This window comes from Petaurus breviceps, unplaced genomic scaffold, assembly GCF_028583685.1.
Source record: "Petaurus breviceps papuanus isolate PSGF00001 unplaced genomic scaffold, PetGlider_PUasm1.0 688, whole genome shotgun sequence".
Lineage (NCBI taxonomy): Eukaryota > Metazoa > Chordata > Mammalia > Diprotodontia > Petauridae > Petaurus > Petaurus breviceps.
This window is the reverse complement of record NW_027186457.1, coordinates 6,398,579-6,415,444: the sequence shown is the minus strand read 5'-3', so window position 1 is coordinate 6,415,444 and position 16,866 is coordinate 6,398,579. Positions and strand designations below refer to the sequence as shown.

Here is a 16,866-nt window from a genome sequence, read left to right as displayed (position 1 = left end):
ACTTAAGTATAGGCAGCTAGGTGATGCAGGGGCTAGAATGTTGGACTTGTAGTCAGGAAGACCTGACTTCAAATTCTGCCTCAGATATTCACTAGCTAGGTGACCCTGTGCAAGTCACTTAGCTTCTTTCTGTTTCAGTTTCCTTATTTGGAAAATGATAATAGCAGGACCTACCTCAGCAAGGTTGTTGTAAGGATAAAATGGGGTAGCATGTATGTGCTTTGTAAACCTTAAAGTGCTATGTAAATGCTAGCTATTGTTGGGATTAAATATTGCCATTAACCAGGTCCTTCCATGGAGCGTGTCTTACAAAAAACTCTTTTGGCACCAGATGAATAGTAACAGAGTCATGGCCATCTTTCCCTTCTCCAACATCAAATGCGCTACAACTTAACATTTCAAGTGTTCTCTGTGAGAAAAATTTCATATCAAGTACTCTCAAAAACTTGCATAATTTTATTAAATAAAAATGAATATGTCCAAACAAATTTAAACTTTGGGGCTATTTAAGGATGTTCACATTTATACCAAAGTGAACTCTGCATTTATGACTTTTATGTGTGGAAAAATCGATTCTTCAGTCACACAACAGAAAAGAATTTTCAATAGTTACGGGGAAGATCCTTTTCCTAGGCAACTCTGTACCAAAACCTTTTTTTCATCGTTTTATTAACATTAAATATGTTCTATAGTGAGTCAGGCTAAGATGTAGACATAAAGTTCTCACCAGTGGGTGGTGAATTAAGTCTTTAAGGTCACATGGGTACCATTTGGTAAATTAACTTTCCTAGGAACTAAGTGTTTCTCTTAAAAGTGTTAACTTTACCCATATGGGAACAGTTCCTCCAGGGAGCAAATTACAAGCTATTTTTCCTAATAGCTTGTGCTTTTGAATTCTTTAGTAAGCTAACACAAATACTGCACTTCTGTTCTGGCAAAGACACATATTTAGCTAGAGGTAACAATTCACTATTTCTAATGACAAGAGAAGGCTTTTAGGAGGATTATTTATTATTGTATATAGATCTTCCAAAATCTATTTTGGCCCCAGTAAAATAACTCAAGCAAAGCAGATATCCAATCCAGTGCAATCATTTAAATTCCTACTATGTGCATGACACTATTCTAAGTGCTGAAATAAAAAGACAAATCAAAAACATACCTGGTCCTCAAGAAATCTAGGTATTACCCAGGGAAGAAAACATGTAGATAGATAAGTATGTAGGTTATTAATTGAGTAGAAAGAAAGAGTTAACAGCTTGGCATGGGGGTAAGGGGGGAGGTTCAGAAAAGGTTTCCTCAAGAAGTAGAATGTCTGAGCCCTGAAGATTCTAAGTATTTTAAGGGATAGAAGTGAAGGAGTACATTCCAGGGAGGAGGAACAGTCTTGCAAAGGTATAGAGTGAGGAGATGCAATGATGAATTTGGAAAACAGCAAGCCAGTCAGTTAGACTAGAGAAAAGAGGACAGTGTGACCTTGGGCAAGTCACTTAACCCCAATTGTCCTACCTTCCTCCCTCCAAAAAAGCAAAAAAAAATGGGGTGGCTAGGTGGCACAGTGAATAGAATACCAGTCTTGGAGTCAGGAGAACCTGAGTTCAAATCTGGCCTCAGACACTTTGACACACTTACTAGTCGCGTGACTTTGGGCAAGTCACTTAACCCCAATTGCCCTCCAAAAAAAAAAAAAGGGAAGAAAAGAGGACAGGAAAGGGAGTGACAAAAAAAAAATAAGTGTGTAAATATCTACCAGACCCAGGGTAGATATGTGAAGGGTTCAAACTGCCAAACTAAGGAGTCTGTATGTGTTATTCTAGAATAGGAGTGTTGAATATTTTTTATGACACAGAACCCCTTTGCCAGACTGGTGAAGTTGATGGACATCTTCTCAGAAGGTTTCCCAGTAATTGAAGGAAATGTTAAATTTCAGTTATGTATTAGAAAAGATAAAGATGTGATTTTTCCCCCATTCAAGGTCATGAATCCCCTGAAATCTATCTATGAACCCTACTGTGGACCCTGGGTTAAGAACCTCTATTCTAGAAATTGAATTTTTCACTGAAATTTCCATCATGGTTCATTGACCACAGTGACAAATCCTATAACTAGTTCTTTCATAATTAATCCCTTTCTAGACATTTAATTATTTTAAAAAATTAATTGTTTGCATTCATTGTTTCTTATTAGCATAATTTTTAAATGACTTCTGTTTTCTCTCCTTTAGGATGCATACCACTTCCAGTCACGAAGGGCATAAGCATCACAGATCTCAAACCTTACCCATAATCCGTGGCAAAAATGCACTTTCTAACCCCAAACTCTTACAAATGTTGGATAACACCATCACCAGTAAGTAAGCCAGAATCATTAGAAAGCTGATCATTGCCCATTTTAGCTCTCATTCAATTTTTATGAGAAGCCATGCTATTGGAATTAAGGAAAGGTAAAAAAAAATTCATTTTACTACTAACAGCAGTACTCCTCAAACAGTTTTTTTTGACTCAGTGAGACTATATCCTGGAAGATCAGGAAACAATTACAACTTGACTGAATGGAGGAGAGAGAGTGAACGTACAAGTCCAGTATCTAACACATAATTCTGGGTATGGTCTCTGGGCAAACGGGCTACAAGCTTTTCCCAGTACTGGCTATGCCACTTCTGAAGTTGGATAACCCAGTCAATGGGAAAGAACTCTACCAAGAATAGAGATACATAGAGCGGCACAGGGAAAAGAGTCTTAAATCTGTAGTCAGAAAGACCTGAGTTCAGATCTGACCTCTGACTCTTATTAGTTGTTGTGACCCTGGGAAAGGCACTTTACTTCTGCCTGCCTGAGTTTCCTCATGTGTAAAATAAAGATTAAAAATAGCACCTATTTCCTAAAGTTGTTGGGAGGAAAAACTGAGATATTTGCAAAGTTCTTTGCAAATTTTAAAGTGCTATATGGGGAGGGAGGAGAATAATCATCTATATAGCACCTACTGTGTGTCAGGTACCATGCTAAGCTCTTTTTTACAAATGGCTATAATAAATGTCAGCTAAGACCATGTTCCTTTGCGCTGCTAAGTATACTGCGGAAGGAGGCAAAGCTCTCTTTCTCAGAAAGGTGTAAAAATAGCATCTTTGAGTGGCAATCCATGTAATATCAGTACACCCACATACTGCAATCAGGAAGCTGAAAACAATGCCACCCAGTATTTTGTCAAATAGCAACATGGTATGGTGAAAAGAGTGGGTTCTGGAAATGGAGAACCTGGTTTCAAATTCTACCTCCTATACTTACAAGTGTGTAAACTTGGGCAAGTCACTTCCTGCACTCCAGATTCCTCATCTGTAACACGAAGGAGGTAGACTATATGATCCTTAAAGCCCTTCCATCTCTAGACTTATGATCTTATAAACATTAAGTCAAGTCAATAAGCATTTATAAACTGTTTACTGTGTACCAGGCATCATACAAAGTACTAGGAATAAAAAGATAGCCAAAAAGAAGTCCCTGCCTCCAAGGAGCTTGCAGTCTAATAGGGGAACTATGTAAAGGGAGCAACTAAGGCTTCCTGACCCACAGACAGTAGCTAACGGTCTGTGCTTTTTGTACTCTTCTGAGATGGAAGAAAACACCCACTATCCCACAGTAGTCTTATCATCATAGAAATTTCTGCAGACTGTTTTGTGGAGATCCCATGGGGCTGGTTGTATGAGTAAACAGAAAACTAAGGACAAGCTACCAATACTTGATATGGAGGGGAATAAATCATTTTGGCTCTTCAAATCTTAGTCTGGAATACAAAGAAAGTACTGAGTTGCAAAGTTAGCCAATGAGATAATCTGACTGAACAGGAAACCTTTGGTTTAAGAAATGATTGGAAGATACTAGGTCACTTTGAATCTGCCCCTCAGACAAAAGTTTTTTACAACATTGCCTTACAATTTATGCATGCATTTCAACTTTTTATACGTAGGCAATTCCAATGAAATAGACATCGTGCACCATGTAGATACAGAGGCCAATACTGCCACTGAAGTTTGCCTCACAATTCTGGATCTACTGGGCCTCTTTACTCGTGTCCACCAGGTGGGTCTCACAGGGGAACTCTCCTTGGAAGGGGAAAAGAATGCCACAGGGGAAAGTTGAGTGGGCATGTGATGTCTCATCGCCATAACAGAACATCATAGAGCAAAATGTCATCAGGAGTTTTGTGACAATAGTTGGCCCTGAATTGACCATTTCAATACTACTAAGTAATGACTGAGTTCTAAGAGAAATGAATTGATTAACATGTTGGATAATGACCTGGACATTACTATGGTCAGGTGTTTAAAATGGTTGCCTATTATTTCCGTTGGGAAAGAGAATTTGGTTAAGAGAAGTCAGAGTAAAGGTATGACTTACCAGGCCTTCTGAAATAAAGGGAGACACAAAGAGGAATTGTGTGAGTCAAGCTTATGATAGGCAAATCCTGGCTGTGGACCATAGCTGGTAAACTTAACAATGAGGAAAGTTTCTTTGCATCAGGGAAACTTTGGATTCTTTCATTCAATCAGCAGGCATTGTCTGAATACCTATTATCTACACAGCACTGAGACTAAAAAAAAAATGGAACAATCCCTGCCCCAAGCAGCTTACATTCCATGAGGTAGGAGGGCCAGAGATCCCATCACTGAGTATTCCCTACAGAGGTGTTGGCCAAAATAGATCCATGAATGCCTGTCCTTCTTGTCATTGTTTTCCCATTAATTAACCAAGGGAATCCACTTGAATTCACCAATTTGAATACCTATTATGTATTTTTATTTTCAATTTACTGAGACAGGTCCTTCTATTTCTACCACAAACCATAAGATCAGGGGAATCATCATGGTCCAGACACAGCCTGAGAGTTATAAGGCTGGCTTCAGATCTTATCTTGGTTACTCCCTAGCTACATGAATTTGGGCAAATAGCTTCAGTTTTCTCAGTTATTTGGTATTTGTTAGACTAGATCACCTCTACTGTCCCTTCATCATCTCCATTTGTAGGAAATGGAGAAGTTTCCTGGAGTGAGTCATACCCTCACTCTGGCTTCTCTTCACCAATGCCTCTTGCCCATAGGAAATAACAGTTCTGAACATTTAGACTTCATTGGCAGCCCCTCTTAATCCTATTCATTTACAGTGTATGGCATGTAGGCAAGCTGCTCATTTTGCAGGTAAGAAAATAAGACCCAGCACTTATCTATGATAGTGATTGGCAAAGCCATAAGTAAAACTCAGGTCACCTCACTACCAGACCTGGGGTCTTTTAATTAGCCAGTTAAAAAGCTTATTACTATGTGCTTAGTACTAGGTATACAAAGAAAGTCTAAAAAAAAAGGTGTTCCCTGCCCCCATTGTAATAGAGGAAACACATGAAAATTGCAAGCTCTTCTGCTTATTTATGATCACTTTTCTGTTGATTTTCCAGAGACAACTGCAGCAATCTGAATGCCAGAATTCAATGATGAAAAGAATTTTTGATACCTACCTTCTCTTTTTACAAGTGAATCAGTCGGCAACTGCTCTGAAACATGTTTTTGCTGCATTAAGGTTGTTTGTATCAAAGGTAATAATTCCCTTATTTTCCAGTGAAGCTTGTGCTCTCTCATACATGCCTGTGGCTTATATGACATTGTGTAAATCTAAACATTTAGGAGTGGAGATGCAGTGTGACCTCGGGCAAGTCACTTAACCCCAATTGCCCTACCTTCCCTCCTCCAAAAAAAAATAAGCAAAAAGAGTGGAAATGCACATGTGAAGACCTGTTCAAAAATATTTTGATTATTGTTAATGATTGGGAGAAGAATTTAATTTTTAAAAAAGAAAATGGGAGCAGATTTTGAATAATAATCTCAAAATCGGGCCAATAATTTTGTCATCTGCCTTATTAACATTTTTCCATCACTTTTTTAAGTCTAGATAATCAATAAAATAAATTATACCCTGATTTGTGGCCTTTTCCACAAATAAATGGTATAAATGTTCACACTGAAAACTAAACAGCAGGCTGATTGGATATGGTTCCCACATACCCTTCCTACAAACCTGGTGCCAGAGGCAGCTGTAGCACAGATAATAATAGTAATAATCACAAGAGCTCAAATTAAAATGACATAAAATTTTCCTCACAGTCCCACAAGAGTGATGATAATAGTTTTTTTAGTACACGTTTTTATACCCATTCTGCAGGTGAGGAAACTAATGGTCAGATGTGGAAGTGACTGCTCTAAGGTCACACATTTACTAAATAGCCAAATTTATCTCCATACTGTTCTTGCCTCAAGTAGCCCAGCAGAGACCTGGAAAATATAGAAGGAAATGTAGAAATCATGATAGAATACTAGAAGTACTGGTTTTGAATTGTGACTCAAATCTCCTAGGTACGTGACCCTGAGGGAGACATTTAACCTCCATGAGGCCCCACTTTCTCATTTTTTGAATGGGTATGAAAGGTTCAAATAAGAAAATATAAACTTTAAAGCACCAACCAAATCTGAGCTGTGTGTCTTACCTCTTCTGGCTCAAGTAGTGTTTGTAGTCATGATTCAAGTCACTGAGTAATGAATAAATATGTGACAATGATTACACCTGCTCATTGACAGCAGATTCCCAGCCCCCTTTGGGAGGTCTGCAAAGTCACTTACACGTGGAGTTGTCAACCTGTCATCATCTCAGTAATTAGGTCAGTGCCTTAAGGCTTAGTGATGGCCAGATGTTTTAGTTGTGACTTTGTAAGTTAGAGCCCAGACCAGGATCCACTGTAGACTTACTCCTCATGATTCATGGGGGACAGTGACCCCCAGAGTAAATAATGTGATGTAATGCCAGCTTTTGCTCAAGTTACTACATGGATTGCTACCTGTGACTATTGCCCCATTAGATATAAAGACCCGCCCGCCACACCTTGTTAACTGAGTCCAAGTTTTACAGAACAAATCCTTTTTATTAAGGGGATTTGTTCCGTGAAGTTTGAATTCAGTCAAAGCACCACAGATGAGGACATAAAGGACTACATGTAGCCCCTCAAGGCCATAGGTTCCCCGCCCACCCCCTCTCCAGCAAGAATATATCTAAATAAAAATCTGTGGTGCAACCAATGTTGGGTGCATAGGGAGTAGGCTTCAGAGGGTGGGCTAAGATATTTTTTAATAATGCCAACTAACTACGGCACAGGGTGGCAACAAGTAAAGTCACCTCACTTTGGGGAAGAAAATTATCATCCTGACTTTGATAAATGTAATCATATCTTCTAAATTTGTGTGAGACACAAAAGGAAAGCAAAAGCAGGAGAGTTGTTAGGGAACTTTTTTCTTAAGTTAGAAGTAATGGAGAAAGGTGTAAGCTCTACTCAATATGTCTTTCATTTTTTAGTTCCCTTCAGCATTCTTTCAAGGGCAAGCCGACCTCTGTGGATCATTCTGCTATGAAGTCTTAAAATGCTGTAACCACAGGTCACGGTCAACTCAGACAGAGGCCTCTGCACTCCTTTATTTCTTCATGAGGAAGAATTTTGAATTTAACAAGCAGAAGTCAATAGTCAGGTCCCACTTACAAGTAAGTGTTGCCAATTTTAGGGCTAGCTGTCCCCAAAGCTACTGATCAGCTCTTTATGATAAGTAACCATTACGGGTGAGTAATATCACTTGCATCAGGCAATCAATTAGAGGGGTAACCAGAATCCCTCTATACGAAGCCTCTGACAGGTACCCCAGATGGCTCCCCTTGAGGAGCAGACAGTTGGGAAAAATAGAGAGGAACCAGTGTTTCCATTCCATCTGCAGAACAATAATTTGGGATGGGCTTGGGAGTGATGGTAGGCCATGAGAAAAAGAAGCTCTAAATGTCCCACTTTCCTACGTTTTCCTAGGCCTATCTCCAAATCTGCTATTAGAACATAAGCCCTTGTTGAGTAGAACTTGTTTCACTCTTTGTACCTGTATCTCCAGCACCTACCACAATGCTTGGCATAATACTAAAAATTTAAGAAATACTGATTGGTCGAATGATTAACTTCAAAACCTCTAGGCATCCTGGGCTCTTGCCAGTCTTGTTTCAGGATATATGTTTCTTCTCCAAATATTTCAAAATATCTGGTTTCATTTAGGGTGGGTTCTCCTTCCACCAAGGCAGGTCATAACCCCTCCTTGCCCTAATAGACAGCCTTGATGAGTTGATGTGGATGAAAAAAAAAAGCTATCATTTATCTGTCAATGAACCTCTCCAAGGTTAGCTAGACAGGAAGATATTGGATATAATAGGTGCACAGTCTCTCTTTGGACCAGTATTCAAAATATTTCCAGCTTGTAGAATGAGCCAAAATGCAAAGTCCTGATACAGAGCCTTTTAGAAATTAGGGTCTCCTTCACACCACAGTGGTCTCATTGTAATAGATGCACATCAAAACCCTTTACTAGAGTCCTAACTATTCTTTTGAATGAATGATAAGGAAAGATGTACACAGTTGGACCCATTGGGGGTATATTCTTAGGTCCACTGAGTCCTCTGCCTGTGTATAAACAAGATGGGGCTACTTCTGGAATTGGTTCTTCCTTATTTAATTCTGCCTTCTCTTCTAGCTCATTAAGGCTGTGAGCCAGTTAATAGCCGATGCAGGAATTGGAGGATCCCGGTTTCAACATTCCCTTGCAATTACAAATAATTTTGCCAATGGAGACAAACAAATGAAAGTAAGAAATGTTTTGTTTCCTTCTTTCTTTATGCACATTAGGGAGAAAGGTGAAATGTAATCCAGAGAGTGGTGTGATTTCCTCCCAATTGAAACTTTAATTGTACTTTTAAAAAACAGCAACTTCAGGTGGGCACTGTGGTGTTAATGATTCTAATGAGAAGTTTTGATTTTTTTTTCCTCAAGATGCCTATGGAATCAAAGGGAATGCTTTGCAAAATAATTATCATACATCAGAGAGAGATTTGATGCTCAGCATTTATCAAAGCTAGTCCCAATTATGCACACTATACTCTTCACCCTTTTCTAATTATAGTCAGTCAATAAACATTTATTAAGTATTTACGAAGTAAATTGGGCAAAGTAAATATTGGGAGAACAAAGAAAGGTGACATTTGCTTAACAACTTTTTTTTTTTAAACAATTGGGGTTAAGTAACTACACGGCCAGTTATTTCTGGGTGTGGTGCTGAGTATCTGAGCCCGGATTTGATCCAGGTCATCCCAACACTGGAACCGATGCTCTTACTCGCTGAGCCACCTGGCCGCCCCTAAGCAATTGGGGTTAAGTAACTTGCTCAAGGTTACACGGCCAGGTGTTTCTGGGTGGGTGCTAAGTGTCTGAGCCCGGAATTCGATCTCTAGGTGTTCTCAACACTGGAGCCGGTGCTCTTACTCGCTGTGCTACCTGGCCGCCCCTTAACAACTTTTTTTAAAAAGCTAATTTAACCTTTTTTTCTCACCCACACTCTTGGTATAGAGAATTCAATCCAGGCTTCTGCCTGTGATGGTAAGGTGTCAGACTCATACAAAATGACTTCTGAGTTCTCACATATGGTATTGATTCCCTCATGCCCTCCATTTATATAAGCATCTCTTAAATATGCTTCTCCTTCAGGAGATATTGTAGAGACAGACTCTTTAGCTTAGCATATATAGACTTTCAAAGCTTGGCTCCCATTCTAGGTTTCGTGCTTACTGTATCACTTCTATTGTACTGCCAAATCGGCCAAACTGGTCCCATCTTCAGCCTCGCCGCTTTTGCATGGAACATATCTCATGGCAGAGATGCACTCTTTCCTCCTCTCTGCCTCTTAAATATTCAGTCAGTCAGTAAGTGTTTATTAAGGACCTACTGTGTGCCAGGAACTATGGTAAGGACTGGGATCTTTAACTTCCTTTATGGCTCAATTCATCTGCCACCTCCTCTGGGAAGCCTCTCATGATCAATCTGATTTTAAATACTCCCTCCCTTCTCAAATGTCATGTGTATGACTATCGGGATAAGCTCTCTATCTTCTGTGTCACACTTCCTCAATACTCATAGTAGGTGCTTAATAAATGCTTATGGGATTGAACTGAGCTCTAAGATTAATCATGTGTTATCTAATTACATAGACACACATACACACACATCCCCCCTTGGTTCCATCATCATCATCATGATTAAAATAACAACTTACATTTATATAACACTTTATCATTTAAAAGTAATTCATAGCGATCCAATTCAATAAATATTTGAAGCACCTATGATTTACGAGACTGTTTTAGCCACTGAGATTACAAAGATAGCAGCATCAGCCCTTATCTCAAGGAACTTGACAGTTCACAGAAGGAAAAGACATGAGCACAAATAATTATGAAATAAGGGAGAGAAGGCTCCATCCTTACAGCCCTCTGAGGTGCATAGTGCAATATTATACCCATTTTATAGATGAGCATATGGGATTATATGACTGCCACATGGTTGCCCAACTAATAAGTAGAAAAGCCAAGATTTAAACTAAACCTTTCCGACTATAAATTCAGTGCCCTTGCACACTGTTGTTTCATCATAAGCTGTGACATTATTGCTATGAGGAACATGGAAATTAAAAATCCAGTGAAAGCATTATATTTTAGTTGACCAAGTCCTTATTCAAGTTGTTTCTATGGACTTTGTCTAGTGATGGGTCACCATTTTTCATGTGCCCCTTTGGATCAAGTCTGCAGCTTTTGTGGATATGAAATAAGGAAGCTGGGTGGAGCAGTGAATAGAGTACCAGACCTAGAGTCAGGAAGACCTGGGTTCAAATTCAGCCTCAGATGCTTACTTAGCTGTGTGACCCTGGGCAAGTCACTTAAACCCTATTTGCCTCAGTTCCTTGTCTGTAGAATGATGATGCACTGGAGAAGAAAATAGCAAATCATTCCAGTATCTTTACCAAGAAGATCCCATGGACAACAAATCCATGAGCTCAAGTATGGTCAGATATGACTGAATGATTGAACAACAACAAATGGTACAAAACAGAGAGTCTCGCCACAAATATGTAGAACAGAGATGGTGGCTTTCCATCCTTGTTCATAATCTTGTTTTTTACATCTACTTCCTTTTAGTCCATCCTCAAATCCCCCATCACTAATGAGCAGAAAGTGCCCCAGTCTTATAATCAGAAGACCTGGTTTAGAATCTGAGTTTCAAATTTGCTAGCTATGTGACCTTAGGCAAGTCACATAACCTCTTTGAATCTGTTCCCTCATCTGTAAAATGGGAACAATGATATCTTAGCTACATCATAAAGTGTTGAGGAAAGTGGTTTGTAACCCACAATATTCTATGTAATTTAAGCTATTATAACACCCTCTTGGAGTGTAAGCTCTTTGAGGGCAGGGACTATCTCATTTCATAGATTTTAAAGGTCAGAGATATTTGCTTTCATTGGAGACTTGCTTTATTTGCTAAGCCTTTGTGCACCCTAGACAACTTAAATATATTAAATAGAAAGAGAAAAAGGGGTTCATCCATAAGTGCATGTGCTGAGTGGAATCAAAGCCAAACGGCATCTTCTTGTTCAATCATTTCAGTCATGTCCAGCGCTTCATGATCCCTTTTGGGGTTTTCTTGGCAAGGATACTGGAGTGGTTTACCATTTCCTTCTCTAATTCATTTTTCAGATTAGTAAACTGAGGCAGACAGGGTAAAGTGACTTACCCAGGGTCACATAGTGTCTGAGGTTGTATTTGAACTCATGTCTTGCTGACTCCAGGCCCAGTGCTGTATCTGCTGCACCACCCAGCTGCCCACAGAGGCATCTTAGAGAGCATTTATTCTGATCTCCTCACTTACAGATAAGATTACTGACACCCAGAGAGTCACAAGATCACAGATTTAAACTGGAAGGAGCCTGAGAAAGAGCCCAGGCTCCTCGTGAGGAAACTAGACCCAGACAGGTAGAAGTGACTTCTCTAAGGTGATACAATTGATGAGCTGCAGAGCTGGGATTTGAACACAGGTTCCCAACTCCAAGTCCTCTTTTCTTTCCACTACATTTGCCAAAGTATAATGGTGGCAGCTAGTTGGTGCAGTAGATAGAGGACCGGACCTGGAGTCAGGAAGACCTGGTGTAAAATCTGACATCAGACATAGCTGTTTTACCCTGGGCAAGTCCCTTACCCTCTGTTTGCTTCTCTGTGAAATGGGGATAATAATAACACCTACCTCCCAGGTTTGTTGTGAGGAGCAAATGCAGTCAGCACAGTGCAATAAGAGGTTAATAAAGGCTTCCTTCCTTCCTTCCTTCCTTCCTTCCTTCCTTCCTTCCTTCCTTCCTTCCTTCCTTCCGATTCAGAAATCTTCACAAGCACAAAGCCTTCAGGACATCCGCACACATGCACCTCACACATTTCTATGATCAGTATGTCCTTGCTCTCCCATGCACCCACTAGCTGTATCTTCCTCCCCCCTTCTCCACAGAGGAGCACCTATATCACTAGTGTATCCGCCCGGATGATAGCAAGGCTAGCCATAAGCATGATTTGAAATAAGCTCAGTTTAGAATTCTCCCAACACTGAGCTCTGAGAGCATACCACGGGCAACTCCAAGTGACTAGAATGTAAGCTCCATGAGAGCAGGGCTGTTTCTCATCAGAACCCACCCTCCCCTCCACAGACCTGCAGATGCTGGGTTGGTTGTTGTCCTTCATTCTCAAAAAGGACCAAAATGACATCACCATGTTGGAGTCGAGGTACAGTGTGTCCGACTGGCTGATCAGACAGTATTAGCTTGGAAGGCTTGGCTACCGGTCAGGCACAAATAGTCCATATGAACATTTGGAGTGGGATTCTCTTTAAATTTGTGCATCTCGTGTTCCTTTTGGGCTACTGTAATTCTGCTTCCCTCATAGAGAACAGCACCTTCTTTGACGTGGGCACGCCATGCTGGGCAGTCCTGTGTCAGTGTCTCCCACATCTCACAATCAATTCCAAAGTTCTTCAGGGAGACCTGCATATATTTGTTGAATGCTGGCTGTTACACAAATACAGTGTCACAAGCAGACATTATAAGGAGTGCATGAGATCTAAAGGGTTTTTCTTTACCCAGGATTTTGTCTTTTCCAAAGAACAGTCATTTCCCAGCAGAGGTGAAAGACCTAACGAAACGCATTCGGACAGTGCTCATGGCCACAGCTCAGATGAAGGAGCATGAGAAAGACCCTGAGATGCTAGTGGATCTACAGTACAGCCTGGCAAACTCTTATGCAAGCACCCCGGAGTTACGAAGGACGTGGCTAGAGAGCATGGCCAAGATTCATGCAAAAAATGGAGATTTGTCAGAGGTAATTTGAGGAGATGTGGTCATTCAATAACAGAGTGCTTTAGGAAAAAGTCAGGGAAGTACAGATTAAGAGCTGAAAGGGACCTCAGGCCATCTAGTCTAACCCCCCTTCCCATTTTACAGATGAGGAAACTGAAGTTCGGGAAGATCATGACTTGCCCCAGATCATACATGTAATGAGTCAGAAGCAGGATTTGAACATAGAACCTCCTACTCTGAAATCAGTATTCTTTGTTAGATTTCTTTCTATTGGCTTGAATAAGATTGACCTGTATATTGCTTACATTACATTTGCACGTAGGATCCAAAAAGTTTTCAGTCCTAGTCTAAAGAATAAATTAAAAGTCATTAATTCAGAAACAGAAGGAAGGGGGAAGTCATTAATTAATACACACTAGTATGATTATATTCAAATCTATTACTGATTTAAAATACTGAACTAAATCCCAAATCCCTGCCATTTAAAACTGAGTAATAGCAGGAAATAAAGTCTCCTTCATCATTATCCCATGGTATATAGGTTTGCCTTTTATGGTGAAAGACAGATCTTCACTAGAATTAGAACTGACTCACACACATGGCATATTGACATCTGAGTCCTTACCCAAGGCTTTATCCTGGCTCTCAGCAGACCTTCCTCACTTATAAGTAAAGAGAATCCCAAAGAAGTAGAAACCCAGGATAGGGTGAACTTTTTTCTACTAAATCTTTATTTAAATAACAGTATGGGGAAAGTTCTCCTGAAACAAGAACAAGAGATGAATCAACCTGTAATGGTGTGTAAGTCAAAACCTGGGTTTTCATGCAGAAAAAAAGTTAAAACCTAGACTTTTATACTGTGCAATATTTACCCAGCAAAATGTGAGCCTCCCCATGACCTTGAGAGGTCAAATATTTAGGACAGAGAGCAGTGTATTAAGCATGCTTCGAGAAATCAAGGGAAAAGGAATCATCGACTTTGTCTTCAAAAATTTCTAGTTTTTTGAGTTACAAATAAAGATTACATGATCAAGTGGTGGGGTACCAATTTTCAGTGCCTAGCATAGCCCCCCAATAGATTTAATAAATGATAAATAAATGGAAAATAATGATCAATGAATTGACTCAAATTCATCACAAGAGCTCAAAGAAGGGAGAGAGACCCCCCAGCAGTAAGAGTGATGAGGGGATTGCTCTGTGGTTATTCCCAAGTTGAGTCACAATAGCATCTGTGTTCGTTTTAATGCTTGGGCATTATTAAGAAATGAAGATGATTGTTTAAGGGACAAAATTAAAAGATAAAACTCAGTTGGGTATGCAGGGGAATCTAATTTTAAATAATATGGAAGTCTATAGAGGTTCAAGTGAAATTAGTGAATTTTCTCAAGAAGAAAATGACAGCTAGGTGAATTAATACAATGTAGGTGACTATACTAGACTTGGGTTCAAAGCCTGCCTCTGGCACTTCCTTCCTATGTGACCATAGGCAGCAAGCCATTTAATTTCTCTAAGTCTCAGCTTCCTAATCTGTCATGCCTACCTCACAAGTTGTGAGGCTGAAGTGAGATCAGGCACATAGGCCATTTGTAAAAGAGAAAACGCTATCAAAATGGCAGGTGTTATAGATTGGTTTTGCCAGCATCCTCTATAACTTGTTTATCCTGAATCATGCATGTTTCCTGGGGAGTGATTCACTCCTCTTAAGTACCCCCCTCCTCTACCCTCCAAGAATTGCTTCTTTTAAAAAAGAGCTGAGAAATTCACTCATTTCTGGCTTTAAAGGTAGGAGATAGAAAACCCTACATTTTTCTGGGTTTTTTAATTTTTAATTTAAATATTACATTAAACAAAGTAACTATATTTACTATTATCTATTAATATTTAATTCAGTTTAAGTACATAAAGTGTTATATCATGTTTTTGCTTCCTCCTTCTAAGTCTCCGTTCCTTTTTAATTACTTTTCCTCTTACGTGGTTGTAGGTCGTGTGTACTCTATTTTTCTGGCTATGTTTTTTGTTCAATTTGCATTCTTTCATAACGGCCTTTGCATGTATCTCTATATTCCTCATACTTGTCCATCTTAATTGAGTTATAATGTTCCATTACATTAATGTACCACAACTTAAACGAATCCCCTGTTATTGTACATTAAAGTTACTTTAATTTTCTTTCTCAATTACACATAATCGTGTTAGGAAATCTTTGGACGGGCAGCTCTTTTTTTGTTTTGATAATACTACTAGGGTATATTTCCAACAATGGAAGTATTGGGTCAAACATGGTTTTCTTTTAACTTATATTTTCTTTCTTGTTCCAGGCTGCTATGTGTTATATCCACATAGCTGCCCTCATCGCAGAGTACCTGAAAAGAAAGGGTAAGATGAATATGATTAAAACAAATGAAACCAGAAATTATGATTATTATGGAATCATTTAAAATTCATGCATCAATCTTTAGTTGACTAGCACTTTTTTATGTTTCCAATTAGAATGTGATACTAAATTTTAACTCCATAGCATCATAATGCTATTCATTTTTTGTTGAATAGTAAGCTTCTTAATGCTAATTGAAAATACCTCATTAGTTAGTGACTTGTGACTTAATATGCATGTATTAACACAAGATGGTAGTATTATCCTAACATCATCTTGCACTGCCATAGGTTACTGGAAAATGGAAAAGATTTGCACATCAGCTATACTCCCGGAGGATATTCACATCTGTGATAGCAATCAGTTACTAACAACTCACAATGGAGGAAGTGAGTGTTCTAACCGTGCCTGTTTATGCGTCAAATAACATGACTTAGTCAGTCAAGCCACCTGTCAAGGTGTATTCAAAGGGGAATGTCTTCGGTGTGCCTGTTGAAACAATGGTGTCTCAAGCCCAAGTCATGCATGATTGACTTGTAGCAACCAAGAGCGGTGGTTCTGAAATCTTGGCTTAGAATTCTGAAGGTCAGGTAATTGAAACTTAATCACTGTCCTCAACAAACAAGGTTGCATGTGATATGATTGGTATGGCAAGCCATGGTCATCGATCACTTCCAACCTGCATGTTGCCCCACCATTGGAAGTCTTAACAATTTTAGTCTGAAATGTATGAGTCTCATTGTTTACCTTCTCAGTAGGTAAGAAAGGTGTGGGAGGGAGGGAGAGAGAATCTGAAACTCACAATTTTTTTTTTTTTAGCTTTTTGGAGGGCAATTGTGGTTAAGTGACTTGCCCAAGGTCACATGGCTATTGTGTTAAGTGTCTGAGGCCGGATTTGAACTCAGGTCCTCCTGACTCCAGGGCCAATGCACTACTCACTGCACCATCTAGCCACCCCTGAAATTCACAATTTAAAAAAATGTTAAATAATAATAAATAGATTTGTTAAAAGAAGACTAAGGTAGGAAAGACCCAGACTATTAAGAAATAAAATAAAATGGATGAGTCTCTAAGATTCACAAGGACAGGTGAAAAACCTCATTTACTTCAACTTCGCAGTGCCTAAGACTTTGATGGACACACTGTAGGTGTTTTTAAGAATCTGTGGAATTTGAAATTATCGAATGTGCATTTCCAATTGCCAGGAGAAT

At 39.3% G+C, this 16,866-nt stretch overlaps 1 protein-coding gene across 3 annotated transcripts in view; it reads left to right on the top strand.

Moving 5' to 3' along the window:
• DOCK10 (dedicator of cytokinesis 10) overlaps window positions 1-16,866 on the top strand; it is a 366,705-nt gene that overhangs the window by 316,767 nt on the left and 33,072 nt on the right. For all 3 annotated transcript variants that reach the window (XM_069104543.1, XM_069104541.1, XM_069104544.1), the window contains exons 40-47: window positions 2,225-2,349; window positions 3,964-4,076; window positions 5,445-5,582; window positions 7,388-7,570; window positions 8,593-8,703; window positions 13,088-13,303; window positions 15,600-15,657; window positions 15,946-16,044. In XM_069104543.1, coding sequence (XP_068960644.1) covers window positions 2,225-2,349; window positions 3,964-4,076; window positions 5,445-5,582; window positions 7,388-7,570; window positions 8,593-8,703; window positions 13,088-13,303; window positions 15,600-15,657; window positions 15,946-16,044 — 1,043 coding nt within the window. The remainder of the gene's footprint in view (window positions 1-2,224; window positions 2,350-3,963; window positions 4,077-5,444; window positions 5,583-7,387; window positions 7,571-8,592; window positions 8,704-13,087; window positions 13,304-15,599; window positions 15,658-15,945; window positions 16,045-16,866) is intronic.